The 15,863-nt window shown below is 41.2% G+C and overlaps 1 protein-coding gene across 1 annotated transcript in view; it reads right to left on the bottom strand.

The window, feature by feature from the left end:
• The window catches only part of Ano2 (anoctamin 2), a 313,200-nt gene that overhangs the window by 144,727 nt on the left and 152,610 nt on the right, over positions 1-15,863 (bottom strand). Inside the window, exons 12-14 of the mRNA XM_074075322.1 lie at positions 12,133-12,215; positions 7,766-7,777; positions 7,432-7,542 (exon numbers count right to left, since the gene is read on the bottom strand). Coding sequence (XP_073931423.1) covers positions 7,432-7,542; positions 7,766-7,777; positions 12,133-12,215 — 206 coding nt within the window. The remainder of the gene's footprint in view (positions 1-7,431; positions 7,543-7,765; positions 7,778-12,132; positions 12,216-15,863) is intronic.

Raw genomic sequence — 15,863 nt, 5'->3', positions numbered from 1 at the left:
ATTATTGTTCTATCAGAATCCAAGTCCAAATCCAAGTTCTCCACTATTCCTAAGAAGACAAGCACCTTCTACAATCAAACAGGACTGACCCCCACCCCATCTCCCTTGCTCTACCATTTCTCTGCTCCTCTGTGAACCATTTTTGGGGGGATTAAATGGGGATGGAACCATAGGTGAGAAATGGAAGTCACTCCATGAGTGATGGTATAAAGAGAGAGACAGAGAGAGATCCAGAGAGCGATAAAGGACCTAAAGCAAGAAATAATTTTAAAATGAAAATAATATTAAAAAATAATACTACATAAAATTGGCCTGGGGACAGCATTCAGTAACAATTATACTTTGTAAGCTTTTCGGTCAGAAAACAACTACACCATTTCCCTGTCCTTATTACCAAATATGAGAAACTCAAGAGGCAGAGGTAAATGCCCTAGAGACAAAGAATATCAGAGGACCCACCCTCAGGCTGACTATCTTTATCAGACCTGCTCAGGGACTAGTGTGAGAACCAAGTAACTTGACCCCATCCCAAATATCTGCATGGCCTGTCTCCTGCCATCATTTCTTACTGCAAGCAGTAGTACAGAAGAGGACAAAGGTGCACAATGTCCCCAGTGATTCAGAACTCAGCCATTAATAGGGAGAGTTCATGAAACACTCTGATCTGAGAGGTAAGTAGAGACTTTAGGGAATAAAAAGAGCTCAGAATGGAACCAAGTTCGAGGCTCCCCTCCACTTCTCACTATGGGAGACTTAGGCAAATGGTGTCACTTTCTGTGTCCCATGTTTTCCCCTTACCAATGAAAACCTTACTAAGAGTCAAAAATATTCTTATATATTTGACATTCAAATGATTAGAAAGTCACTTAGTGCCTTCAAAAGAGGGCCCAAGGAGGCATCTTTGCTCTGCAGAATATTCTGATAAACCTCCAAGGGCAAGCATGGAAAGCCTGGCCCAAAATGAGAGGCTCAGACAGAACCCTTTACCCTGGTTGTAAGGCCTCTCTACTCCCCTGCACACTCTGACAGTCTCCCAGTTTCCGGTTACTGTTGTCCCAGCCTGTCAAAGGCCATACACTTTTGCATAATTTATTTCACATGTTTGTTTGTTACGCCTGCCAGAGGCATCTGTCGTAAATGTTTCAATGCCTTAACATTAGATGAGTTTTCTTTTGAAATAATTGTCCCCAGGGTGGAGCACTGAACAGTAAATTAACACCCATCTATCTGCAGGCCTCTTCCTGGCTCAAGTCCCTTCAGCTTCAGTGCTCCCCATAAAACATTCATGAAACAGCGCATCACAGGCAGCGTCAGATGGGGCTGGCAGGACCTGTCCTGCATCCACACTGGCTAAATATTTGGGTGACTACAAGTTCCATGAGGTGACTCCCAGACTCGTTAAGTACCATTTTGTTTAAAGTTCTTTTAGTGAAATGTTTTATAGGAGAAGACTCTCTTCAGACCCACATTTTCCATCCCCCAGCTTGCTTCATGCTCCTTGGATCTTGAAACAAAAATTTTGTTTCCCTCCTCTTTGAAGCATTATCCGATTTCACCTGTGCCCTTCCAACGACTCTATCACACACAAATACTCTGAACAACAACTGACAATTTATGCTTTTTCCCATTTTTTTTACCCCACTGCCCAACCATCTCTCTCAACTTTCCAAAGCAGGTGCTCGATTGGTTCATGGTCTATGACTAGTAAGTTCGACTGTTAGACTGCTGTGTTGACTGGACTCATACCAGTTTTCAGACCCACTCTCTGCCCTTCCTTCCTCTATTCCATGTTTCAGAGTAATGAACCCTGAAAACTCCATCTCCCAGAAAAATTTATCCACTAACTTTTGCTTACATTTGGCCTGTGGGAGTACTGGTGGAACCCTGGAGGTCACAGGGATAAATTCAGAGTATCTCTCCCTGACTCTGTCTACTTCAGATGACATCTCTGGAAGTGGCCGCTCTGCTTTCAGGGTTCCAACTCCTGCTGGGTGGTGCTGGGACCTGGGTTCTGGTACCACCACCTCTCTTCTTGTCCTTCATGAGTGGTCATTACTCACCACTGTTGTTAATCTGTCCATTGTCTCACCTGACCCCATTTGCCTCTTCTAATACCTTTATATTTAGTTTCTCATATTTTTCCCCTCTACTCTCTACATAAAACATTTTCTGGTGGCTATCCCGTACATAATAGAGAAAGAGGCAAGGACTGGAATTAGAAGGGCCTATCAGAAGGATGACAGGTCAAGACCAGCTCAGCTACTCAGTCAAGCCATCATCTCTAGCTCTTGCCTCACCTTAGAGCTACACCATCTTATATGACCAGAAAAAGGCTTACAGAGTGGGGGGACTTTGGAAAACTTCCACATCTGTCCAGGACAGACTGTTCCAGAAAAGATTCTTTCTGATCCAGGAAACAAACCCAGCCTATTCTTTGATTAAAAGTTCCAGACTATATTTGTCCTGGGAAACACAATCTGTTTTTATGTCCCTGCATTCACTCTACTGTCCATTGACCCTCTTGCTACAAAGTGAGCTAAATCCACTCATGGTCTCCCTCAGTGTAAATGGAGCATCACTCCATCGAAATATATATAGAACCACTACAAAGGGTAGCAAGTTTGCCTCTTACTCATGTTTCCAACAAATACCACAGTCCTTCCTGCCTTTTGTTTAGGGAAGAAGAACCAACTATGACCTTTTTTAGGGCTGTGTGAGGATCTTTTTAAGGAAACATTGGAAATATGCGGAAGTCCAGGGTTACAAGCATTTTTTTTTCAAGCCAGACCCTCTGGAGCACACTCTGCTTCTGCCACATATTAGATTACACAAATACCTTCCGTCTCTAAACCTCAGTTTTCTCATCTGTGAATTGGTGAGCAGAATGGCTTTGAGACATAAATGAAACAGCACCTGTAAAGCCTTGCCCATATTAAGCACTATACACACATTACTTACATCATCATTCTTCCTACATCCACACCAGGAAAGTCAGTAAGAGTAGATACAAGAATAGCCAAACTAATGCCACAGAAGAAAACTATGAGACCATCTAACCCTAAAGCAAGGGCTTGATGAAAATCACCTCTGCATATCAGCCAAGAAAATCAGCGGCTCTTGACAGTGCAGAGGCTGTAAAATCCAATCTCTCCATGTGACAGCAGAGGCAGAAGAGACCCCAGAGAGGACTCAGCTACCTAGTGAGAGTTACTATTGCAGGCCTGACTCCTACACTGCCCATCTGTGAGCCTTACAACCACTGTATTTCTCCATCATGGATATAGTGTTATCATCTCATTACAGTGTGCAACATTTCATTTCCTATCAGCACCATGTTGATGTAATGCAAATCGCTCTCCAGGAAATCTTATAATGAGATTTTTTAAAGAACACAATGGCTGTAGCTTATGACAAAAGACTAATTTTTTTCCTCCTAAACACAGAAACAGGACAAGGAAGTCCATTGTCATCACTGCTATTCAACACCATAGAGGAGATTCTGATGAGGGAGATTAAGAGGAAGTGAGGGAGAAAGGAAGGGAGGAAGAGAGAGAGAGAGAGAAATTCAGATCAGAAAAGAGAAAGAGTAAAACTATCTCTATTCACAGATGATGACCTTGTAAACAGAAAATTCTAAGGAATCCAATAAAATGATCAGAACTAATAAAGTAGTTCAGAAAAATTGTGAAGTAAAGACCAATATACAAAAAATAAACTTTATTTCTATATATTCTGCATAATAGAAAGTAACAATTAAAAAATAAAATGAAGAAAACAATCACATTTGCAGTAGCATCCAAAAGAGTAAAATAGGGCTGGTAGAGTGGCTCAAGTGGTAGAGCGCCTGTCTAGCAAGTGTGAGGCCCTGTGTTCAAACCCAAGTACTGCCATAAAAAGAAAGAGTAAAATAACTACCAATGTGTTAACAAATACATAATTTCAAAATTCACTACACAGGTGCAATAATCAAGACAATGCTGTTGGCATAAGCACAGATTTAGAGACCAATGGAGTAGAACTAATTATCTAGAATATATATTTGTACATTTATGGTCAATTGATTTTTATGAGGGTGTCAAGATAACTCAATGGGGAAAATTGTATTCCACAACTAAGTACCCACATGCAAAAATGTATTATAGACCTAACTATAAAACTAAAACCATGAAATGCTTAGAGGAAAACTGGGGAGTATGTCTTAATGACATTGGATTGGGCCATAATTTCTTGGACATGACATGAAAACAAGTAACAAAAAGAAAAATAGATAAATTTAAAATGAAGTATTTCAAAATTGTTGTGCTTTAGAAGATATCACCAATAAAGTATTAAGATATGCTATAGAATTAGAGAAAATATTTGAAGATTATATTACATAACAAGGGAGTATTGACTAGAATACATAAAGCCTGTAATCACAGCTACTCAGGAGGCAGAGGCAGGAGGACTGGAAGGTGGAAGTCAGCCTGGTAGCTGTTGATGACTTATCTCAAAAACAACAAAAGAACTGGGAGCATGGCTCAAGTGGGAGAGCACTTGCCTAACACATGCCAGGCCCTGGATTCACTCCCCATTTCCAGAAAAAAAAAAAAACTCATACAATCTGATAATAATCAATTCATACAAATTTTAAATGGGCAAATGATTTGAATAGACATTTTTTCCAAAGAAGACACACAAATGTCCAATAAGCATACGAGCAGTACAGCCTTTGAATGTTGCTGGCTATGATATAAAAACAATGTAGTTGTGAGAAATAAGATGGCAGTTCTTCCAAATGTTAAGTGTGAACTTAACACGTGACCCAACAAGTCTATTCCAACACCAAGAGAAATACAAACATACTGCCAAATATTCTGCCAACATTTATAGCAGAATTGTTCATAACAGCCAAAAAGGAGTGACCACTCAAACATCTATCAACTGATGAACAGATAAATAAAATGAGCCACATTTTAAAAATTTGGCAATAAAAAAGGAGGAAGTACTGATATACGCTACAACGTGGATAAATCTTTAAAAAATTTGCTAAGTAAAAGAAGCTAATGACCACATATTAAATGATTCCATGTACATAGAAGAAGCAGATTTATAAGGACTGAAAATACATAGGTTATTGCCCAGGGCTTGGTAACTATGAGGTACAGGATTTCTTTTTAAGGTAATAAAAACATGTTAGACTTAGCTTGGGAGGATAGTTGTACAAACCTGTGAATATAATAATTGAAAATACCATTGAATTATATACTGGGTATATTTTAGAATATGAGGATTATTTCCCAATAAAATGTTAAAAAAGTAGATTCAATATCCTTAAAATTAAAAAAGAATAAAATCAATGGACCTTAGGTTTGGTTACTAGCTCCCCCCACAAATAGCTGTGTGTCTTGGGGTACTTCCTCTAACACTCTGGTTCTTAGTAAATGGTAGTTTCTTTTTTATCATTTAACAGGAAAAGAAAGTACAGGAGAGGGAAGGTACAGCCTTGGGGTAACAGTAAAGACTGAACCAAGGTGATCCTCTGGAGTAAAAGAACCACATTCAAGAGCATCAACCAGACTTGGACTCTTAGTCCTTTTCTGTTCCCCATAGAGATGTCCTTCCTAAATATCTCACACTCCATGGTACACTAGACCCACATTTTACAGTACCTGTTGGTCAAAACTCTTCCCACAGCCATTGCACCCCCCCATCAAACAACCAACAACATTGTCCCCCCATCAACAGCTACATTTGCAGCAAGAACAGAAACATTTACAATATTAACAGAACTGAAGGGACACAAGAAGGATCCTGTCAATCAAATTCTAGGCCATATTTATCTTGCACTGCTCATTGGAAAGGTAATTTCCTCCACTGCCCATAGGCATTAGATGCTTTGAGCTTTGCATCTCAACAGTGTAGTGCAAATAGATGCTAAATACTAAAACATAAACATATGTATCATTCATAATGCATTCAGATACTTAATTATTCATGGTTCCTGAAAGTTATTTGACCTATCATGCATATATATCCAAGCAATGTTTATATTAGAACCACAGCCTCAATGTACGCAATTCCAGCTCCTTGGCATTCCCGTCTATGGAATTAAAATTAAATGAGTTAGTGGTCAATAAAAGTTACATGTGATTTCCATAAAATTACCCATTGTATATTGCTGTGGGGTGGAGAAAGAAGGCTGCGTGGAGTTGCTGAAGCTGACAGACACAGAATGTTTGCTTTCTGATGAAGGTGGCTGTGGCTGTGATGATTAGTCTTTCCCAAGAACAAATTCTTTATTTCCTTGAAAAATTGGTGGTCTTAGACTTGCTTTTCATCTAAGGAAAAAACAATTCAGAGGGCCACCCTCTTTCTCTTCTGTTTAAATTCCATGTTCTTTATTTTTTTTTAATGGTAGTATTCTGAGCTCAAAAACACTACATTCTTCTGTTTTGGTGCTTGCATAAATTTGCATGTTGACATGAATGCTCCAACTAAAGTATGTAAAATAAAATGAAATTTGAATTTGAATCCAAAGGCATGCGAAAACAACAGATTTTTTTTTTTCAGAAATCAGATTTAGGAAAGATACAAACATAAACACACTTTTGATTTCGAAGAATAGCCTTTAGAGACAGGTACTGCCATGAAGACACTCACAAACATACCCACTGTGATTATTTACAGATCACAGCAAATCCTGAAGTTCAGAAATATGCCTCACCATCACATTCCTACTCTGACAGACCCACCCAGAAAAATGAAATGAAACAAACATTGTGTGAGTAGCTCAAGAAAATGCAGCGTGAATTTACTTCTGCTGGCCCCAAGAGCTATTTCCCGCTTTATTCTTTAACCCCCTTTAATCCCTCCCAATACATTTGGAGGACAACATGGTGTAATGATTACATGGACAGTCATATGCTGGAATCCCAGGTGTACCCATGTTTGTTGGCAGTGTGACCACTGGCAAATGACTTAATTTATAGACATGAGTTTTCATTTACATAACAAGTAGAATCAACCTCATAGATTTATGGTAAGAATAAAATATGATAATACAGTGCATTTAGAATGGTACCTAGCATGGAGCAAGTACTCAGTTAGGGTTAGCTGGTGCTGTGGAGCTTGGTATGGTGGTCACTACAATTATTCAACATCTAGGTGATAGCATTCAGAGGAACCAGCCCTGAGACTCTTTCCTTCTCCAACCTTCCCTTCCACTTTGCCAGACAGTACCACTAGGAAAGAGATCGATCAAGTCACTATGAGAACCTGTTCCCCAAGAGCCTTGGCTACAGGACAATGAGAAATGTCACACTCTTACTCCATCCTGTCCACAGTGACCCCTCTCACAGCCCAGTCTCCCTTCATGGAGGTATTCCAAATAACACAACAAAAGGTCTTAACAAATAAAGAGCACAATGAGTGAGAAGCCCAGTCTTTTACCTCATCATCATTCTCAGCTGTATTTGCTTCCAATTTCTGGACAACCAACTTGTCGCTCTCCTTTAGCATTTTCTCTCGCACTTTGGTTTCATACTCAGGCCGGGAGTGTTCCTAAACCAAAGAGTCAGAGAGTGGTTAGTAAGCAGGTAGAAGAGTGACCTTGGCCTGCAGGTATAACCAGACACCACAAGTACATTAAAGTCAGGGTTTAGGATCGGACACTATTGGGCATGAACTGTCACATCACACACATTATCAAGGCATCTAGACCAAGAACACAATGTTGAGAGAGAAAGGGGAAACACGACACTTGTTTTCACACTGAGAACCAAACCTGGGCACGTTCCTGGGGATTGCACCAATATTGAGAAAGGAGAAAGGAAATGTTAACTGGGCAGCTGATACAAAGAGAAGCTATGTGCTTTGCAGAGCAGTTCAACAAAGACAAGAATACACTTGGTCATGCCAACAGCCATCCTCATATCTTAAACTTTCACATTCAAGGAGCCAAATCCCAGCTGGAGAAACAGATGTGCCCCACAGCTGGGAGTTTGGGCAACAACACTTCCCTGCTCTATTCTTCTGCTAGCTAAAATGGCAACCAATAAACATCACAGTTAAGACGGCCATGGGAAAATCATAAAATTCACTTGCCTTGACCTGTACAGCATAGGTGAGTAACTCACTGGCAAGTACATCCATGCTCAAGAGACATCATGGACCATTTACCTATATAAACCTAAATTGTGAGTCACCAGGCATGGAAGAGAGCACCTAACTGATCAAGACGACCATGGTCAAATCAAATCATAGCAGTTGCTGGGGCAGGAAGATGGCATGAGTCACTTCAAAGAACTAAACAGTATACACCTGGCCTCCCTGGTAGTTCTTCCCTACAGGGCCCAGTTCTAGGAAAAACATCTACAGGTGTGAGAATTTCATGTTGCTATATCATTTGCTGATGACTCCAAGACAAGGATTCAGGAGCTGGCTAACAATATTCTTATCACAGCCCATATGTCAGAGATTCCAAAAGCTAACAAGATAGGCACCTGACTTGTCTCTGGTTTTCCAAAGACAAGGCATGACATTAGAGAAACCACCAAAGTGACTAAAGGCATAATATACAACAGCAGGTGATACCATTAAAAAGCCCTCCAACATCACACAATCTTCCAGAGTGTGTCTGTTCTACCTCCTGTGGGAGTCCTTCTCTGATGTGATATACTACCACAGCCAGGGTCTCCTTGCTTTCCAAATTCCTAAAGTTATATAGCTTATACCAACATATTATAGCCAATTACATATTTTGCTCTTATTTCCTAGTTGCTTTCCATGTAAGAGTCTTCTTAACCTACATAACAATTAACTATCTTCTCTGGATTTTTTTTATGTTTCTTGTAACTGGCACCATGCAGAACACATAGAAATCTCTAAATGCTGGGGAAATTCACTTGATTTTGTCTTTCATCTTCATCCATTCTCCAACACAGCATTTCCTAAGGTGTGTTCCAAGAGGGTTTTAGCTAAAGATTTCCAGCAACTAAAAGATTGGAAAATCAGTCTCAAGGTATCACCTTTCTGAGAATCACAATGAGCGTATTTAAAGCTCTGGAAAACACTACTATAAAGACACTTACTTAATTTTCTTAACTCACCATTTCCCGCAGAACAACTTTTTTCCACAACATTTAACATTCTACAGGAAACCTTTGAGAAATATGGATTGATGTTTTCCTCCATGGCCTCTGACACTTTATTGTTTTTCTTCTACATTATTTCAATGAAATATTTGAATTAAAAACTGCAGCAATATCTTCTGATGAGTGCTATAATATGGGTTTTTAAACCTCTTTAAACCAGATCTCTCCTTTCATACCCTACAAAGGGGTGGCAGTAGACACTCCTGACATGCTGTTTCCAGCCTATCTCTAGCTTTCCAAGAAATGTCATGACATCCACAGAGGAATTTCTTTGTATTCCTCTAATTGTTGCTGTTGTCCACTTCATACCATGTTGTGCCCCAGTTTAGGTCCCTCGTCTCTGTTTAGAACAACCCCAACTTTCTGGCACATAGAGGAGTCCAAAACTCAAAGGAGACCTAAGTTACACTTCATTTTGCTGAGGCGGATCAGACAAGGATCTCCTCGTTTGCAACCAAGCAGGTCTGGTGAAGTTTCAGAATCCCTCAAAAGCTGGACAACTGAGCCCTTGGCCACAGCAGAATCTAGTCCTATGACAGCTGTTTTGATATACCAGACCTGGACAAATTAGTCTGATAGTCTCCAAACACGACCTCCTTGGATGGGTGATCTGATGCCAAATTACCACAAATACATAATACCGCCAGGAACTATTTCCATCTGAAGTCTCCATTGGAGGGAGATGGTCTGGAGGAAGAACTCAAGACAGCTCAATGCCATGGTTGACTGGCCACCAGACGATCCTTGTTCCTTTGTCCCCCATTGCATCCTGACCTCTGTTTTCTGCAGCCAGCAGGACTTTCTGAGCATTTCTGTTTCTTATCTGTGCCCCTAACTTTCCCAGATCTGGCTCCAACTTGCTGTTTCCTCCTATGGGTACCCATTCTGCCCTTTTCTTCCCAGTGAAATTCAACCAGTCTTCAAATCCCTGAGTTTTGAAACAAAATATCCTCTTCCTACCGTAGTCATAAAGGAATTTCCCTCACATATTCTCCATTCTCTTCTAAATATTTACAAAATCAACAACATCCTAAGGAATGTAACCCTTGCAGATCTGCCTGAGGTGGTTCAATATTCCATATAAAAACTGGATTCATAATAGGTGCTTACACAGATGTTCAAAATGGAACTGAATTTTTAGGTGTGCTTAACATCTTTGCCCAAAACAGAAACTTTAATGAGTTTCTATTTTGAGGCTGGCCCCTCCATCCTCTCACTCATGTTAGCCCTGGTCCCTAACATGCAGGGCACACAAACCCATGCTACAAAACCAACCAGCATGGCTGGATCCCAGCAGGAACATTTCCCATACCACAGCTAAACCAACCTCGGCAAGGCCCCATTTAACCTGTACAGGAGTTCTTCAATCACAAAGCTCCCAGAAAGTCACCGTGGTTCTTTTGGTTAAATAGAAACATAGGAAACCTAGGTATAGATAGTGAAATGGATTCTAATCTCACTTCTGCCAAGGGCTTCCTGCAGAGATTTCAAGGGCATTAAGTCATAACTGATGCTTTTCTGTGTGCAAGTGTGTTTATACTTCATCTCTAGCTGAGAAATTTGCTGGCTTCCTCAACTACTTAGCAGACATACTTAGTTTGTCTCTGGCCTACACAGACTTGGAAGGATGATATTTCTTCATCTCTTCTTTGGAGACATCCTTGCCCTTGACACTAGGAGAATAAGAGCTAAGAGCTATTCCACACCCATACCCAACCACATCGCTTCCATCTCTCTCCTGTTCTCTTCTCTCTCTCTCTCTCTCTCTCTCTTCTCTTCTCCCTCCTCTCCCTCCCTCACCTTCCTTTCTCTCTATCTGTACCTCTCTATCTCTAACTAACTATGTCTCTAGCTCAACATTATTTCAGCTGAATCAAGTGATCAATATGTCCCAACTAGATCAACCACAAATTAACATCTACAACTCTTTCTATTGGGAGCATTGGTTTAGGTATTTATCTCCAAGAAATGCAATTGTCTTTGCTATTCCCCATTGCTTATCTTCCTAACCAATTCAAATCACCTATAAAGGCAGAATCCATATGGACAATCTCTCTTTTGCTACAGGGTCAATGGTTTTAGTCTCATGGTGGAAACTTAACATGCAGGATTAGAGTAGGGTGGGTGCCTATAATGATAATGGAATGAGGGGTGTGGAGCACAATCAATTAAAAACCCATTGTAGGTGGAGAAAAGCTATATTATTATACCTCTCCTTTTAGAACTTTTAGTCAACACAATCTTGATTGGCAGACTCCATCCCATGAGCTGCAGTGCAGCCCCTGCCACTTCTTAACCCATTTACTCAAAGGCAAGTTGATTAATTAGAGCATTGACAAGAAGTGGTGACACGCTGTAGACTTGGGGACACAAAGGCTGGAAAACAAGACTAAATTGGGGATTCACTTACTTATTCACCAAACATCAGGGCTATAAATCAAGAGGTCCCTAGTCCTGGGCAAAGGTGAAGGCTGGCTCTCCAGCAGCCACCGTGACGCTTGTGGCCAACCTTGCAAGTTAGTTCTTGGGCAGCAGAATGCAGCCTGACCCTTCTAAATATGGTCCCCAGCATTCATCTGTAATATCCATAGCACCAGAAGTTCCTATCAGATATTTACATTTGCCCTTCAGACCACATATTTACCACAAAGCAGGGTTAGGATACATCTTCTCTGACTTCATGCTCTCAAAGCAACCTCTTGCCTCTTTCTGTTGACACTTGTATCATCTCTTCTCTCAAAGTAGGGTACTGGGATAGCTGTCTACCCAACATCCCAATGTCTTATTGCTCAAAGAAAGAGGGAGTATTTGAACTCTTGGCTCAGTGCACATCAACCATAGCTTAGCCCATGGAGTCAACCTGCAAAGCAGTCACTTTGAAACCCAGTCAGTGACCAGGTGACGAGATGACAAATGTAAGTGGCTATCTCACTCACGATCAATATTTCCAGGGTCTAAAACAAACCAAGGGCCCAGAGAAGTATGAAAGAGAACTCACTTCTTCCTCTTCTATACCAGTCAAGTCCCAGAAGTAACCCAGTCGCATCTGTAGTCTCTTCCAGTTTTCCAGAAACATGGTAGCTTAAAAAGAAGGGGATTTTCAATTATTTTTGATGAGTGGATTCTGAGTAGACTTTGGGTGCACCAGTGGAGATGGAGGGTACACTTACAGGTTTCAGAATTAGGTGCTCTCTTTAAAACATTTAGCCCCCACCTCCTGCTTGTAGCTAGAGCTGCTTAAAACATTCCACACTCTTTTAACACTATAGACATACAGTCACATGTCACTTAGCAAGGGGGAAACATTCAAAGAAGCACATCGCTTGGAAATTTTGTCATTGAAAGAATATCATAGGGTATGTTTGACATCACTAGATAAAATAATTTCAGGGGACCAATATAATATATGGAGGTCCTTTGTTAACTGAAACATTGTTACACAGCACATGACTGTGTTTAAAAAATCACACACATACACAACTTTCCCCACTCCTAAGTTATGAGAAAAGAGTGAGCACTAATTCCAACAAGAGAAGGAAAGAAGGAAGCATGAAGAAAACTAAATGGATGGGGTATTATGATATTGGATCTAAAATGTCTCCCAAAGGCCATGTGCTAAAGGCTTAGGTGTCAGTTGATGAACTTTTGAGAAGTGATTGGATCATGAGGACTCTGACCTCATCAATGGAATTATAGGGAGGTGATAGAAATTTAGAGGGAGGACCCAGTTGAAGAGGGTGGGTCCTTGGAGGTGTGCCTTTGAGCACACTAATTGTACCCAATATATCTTGACCCCATCCTCTCTCTCTCTCTCTCTCTCTCTCTCTCTCTCTCTCTCTCTCTCTCTCTCTGTCTCTCTCTCTACCTACCTACCTACTGGCCACCATGAGGTGAGCAGCCACCTCTGCCACACACTCCTGCCCCCATGACATACTGTCTCACCTCAGGCCCAAAGCAACAGAGCCAGCTGACTTTGGATTGAAACGTCTGCAACTATGAGCCAAAATAAATCCTTCTTCCTCTAAATTGTTTTTATCATATATTTTATTATAGCAACAGAAAGCTGACAAGACGTCTGTAGCCTTTTGACAACTCTTCTTGCCCCTGCACACATTCTCCTTGCACTTTCATCAGCATTCTCACTCCCACCACCACTGCTGCCAACTCTTTCTTTAGGTCCCCAGTACCACTTCCTTTCTCTGATCCCTAATCATCTTATTCTGAGGTTGCACAAAAAATCTGACTCCAGACTCAGCCTTCCAACTCATCCTACAGTGAAGCTGATAGAATCATCTCTGCAATAGCATTCATTCATTCTTCCATTTGTTTATCAAATATTTATAGAATGCCAACCATCACTACCCACAAGTCAGTTCTCCTGCCCCACCCATGGCCCATTGAAAGGTAAGTCCAACATGCTTTAGAACGATCTTGATCCTCCCACTACCTCAACCCTATAGTCATGGCTTATCATTTTTCAACACCTGATCCAGGTCCTGCTGATGGAAGAACCAGATTCTATCCAAACTGAGACACAAAGAGAAGCAGCAATGGGAGAAATGATCCATTAGCTGAACAGAGGAGGCAAGGCCATGACTCCTGATAGCTTCCCAGTTCTAGTTCTCAGGAGACGGGGCTGTATTTCATTTCCCTACATCCACGAGTGTGCCTCTGGTGTCTTACAACAAATCTCTTGTGTTTTGAGGAAACTTGAGTGAATTTCTAATACTGTAAAAATACTAGGCTCTTCTGAGGTATCTGCAGTGTGCAAAACCATTCCAGACACTGCAGTAGGGGAGCAGGTGAATCTGATGTGTAGTTTTTGCAGTCAAGTTTTTAAAATCTCTGAGGAGAACTTGTAAATAACAGTAATACAGACATAAAGTGACCCATGTCTTAAGAATGACACAACCAGAAAGCTGTGGGTGTGCAAAGGAATTCTAGCTGCCAGAGGAAGCATCTGAATTGTACTTTAACAAACATTGGGGTTTGGGCAGTGAAAAACAAGTAAGCAAGGAGACAAATCCCCTCTTTCTAAACTTCAGAGTCTCCTTACAGTCTAAGTTCTCTCTGGATGCCAGGACCATGGGTGTGTGTCTTCCCCAATCTCTCTATCTGAATGTCTTCCACCAACATACCTCACATCAGCATGACTACTCTAATTCTCTCCTCACGATCTTCTCCATACCCAATGTGTGCAAATTTCCCCCCTCTCCTACCACATCCTTCAGTTTCCTCCTGCACCCCACCCTCAACCAGCCCAAGGTTCCCTTCCTCTACACTTCTACCACCCTATGGCCATGGCACCTGGAAAAGGAAGGGGTGCAACACCCCCCAGGGCCATGACTCCAGCTCTATGCCACTTCTGCTAAGGGGCAGTCATCCCTCCCATCACCACATGCTGTATTTGTCTGCTGGCTGCCATTTCCTGTCTGCAATGTTATATCTGGACTCTAAACTCTCTCTGGGCCCTTAGCTGCCCAAATATAACTCGGGCACAGAATAGAACTGTACATAACCAATACCTATGGTTGAATATGCAGTTACTCAAGACCACATTTATTAACTTGCAGTTTTATTGTGGGGCACTTCCCTTGCATTTGAAGCATTTTTCATGTGAGTGCATCTCCCAACAGACATTGACCTGGCAACAGTCTGAGGGAAGACAAGGGAAAATTCTTCCTTTTCCTATTCTTCTTTGTGCCTGAGGAGGGCATGCACATAGCAAGGTTCAGAGTGCTTACCAACTAGTGTGTCCATGAAAGAAAGAAGTGAAACTATAAGCATGAATGGGAGAAGCAAAGGAGTAATGAGCAAAGACACTATGAAGACCAGGCAGGATCACCATGCAGAGTGGCTCACAGTTCCTGGGAACATACTCTATGCCAGGCACTCAGCTAGCTGCTTTGCACACATGCCTCATTTGCTTGTGTCAAGAGCACTACAAAGTCGGTATTGTTTCACAAAATTTACAGATGAGAATAATGATGCTCAAAGATTAAGGTAATAGGGCACCTTGGGTTAAGAGTACTGACTTTTAGCTGGGTGTGGTGGTTTACACCTATAATTCCAGCTACTTGGGAGACAGAGGCAGGAGGATCATGAGTTCAAGGCCAGGTATAGTAAGTGAGACCCTGTCTCAAAAACAGAATTCAAACAAAAGACCTGCAATCATAGTTCAAGTAGTAGAGCCCTTGCCTAGCATGCATGAAGCCTTGGGTTCCAAAATAAAAAAAAAAGAGTATTGACTTTAGTAACACAAATAGGTCAACATTTACTTGTTATAGGATCCATAGTTGATAAGGGACAAAACTGAGACATTGGAGATATCCTGACCCCTAACTCAGAGTCCTTCACCTCTAAGAAGAGTTCAGAAACTGTATCTCTTTCTTTCCCTTTGCAATAGGGGCTTCATTCTCCAGAAGTTTCTTGGGGTTTAAAGCTAGATCCCCACAAACCCCATTGTCACTGCCACAAAGAGCCTGAGTCTGTCTCTGCACAGAACCACTTCTTCCTCCCTATTCTTGGCAGGCCTGGGCTACCCAACCCAGTACCACTAATCATAATAATCATGGTAATGAGAGGCATTACTATAATTTTTAATTGTAATTTGTAGGCAATCATGCCTAGGGCTCTTGGCTGCTGTAACAAAATACTTAATCACATAAAACACAGCAAGGCGTTTAAAGAAACAGCCTTCCCTAGACCAGGAAGCTCTGATACAATCCC

The sequence above is a fragment of the Castor canadensis genome, chromosome 6, assembly GCF_047511655.1.
Source record: "Castor canadensis chromosome 6, mCasCan1.hap1v2, whole genome shotgun sequence".
Taxonomy (NCBI): Eukaryota; Metazoa; Chordata; class Mammalia; order Rodentia; family Castoridae; genus Castor; species Castor canadensis.
This window is presented reverse-complemented; position numbering and strand designations above follow the sequence as displayed.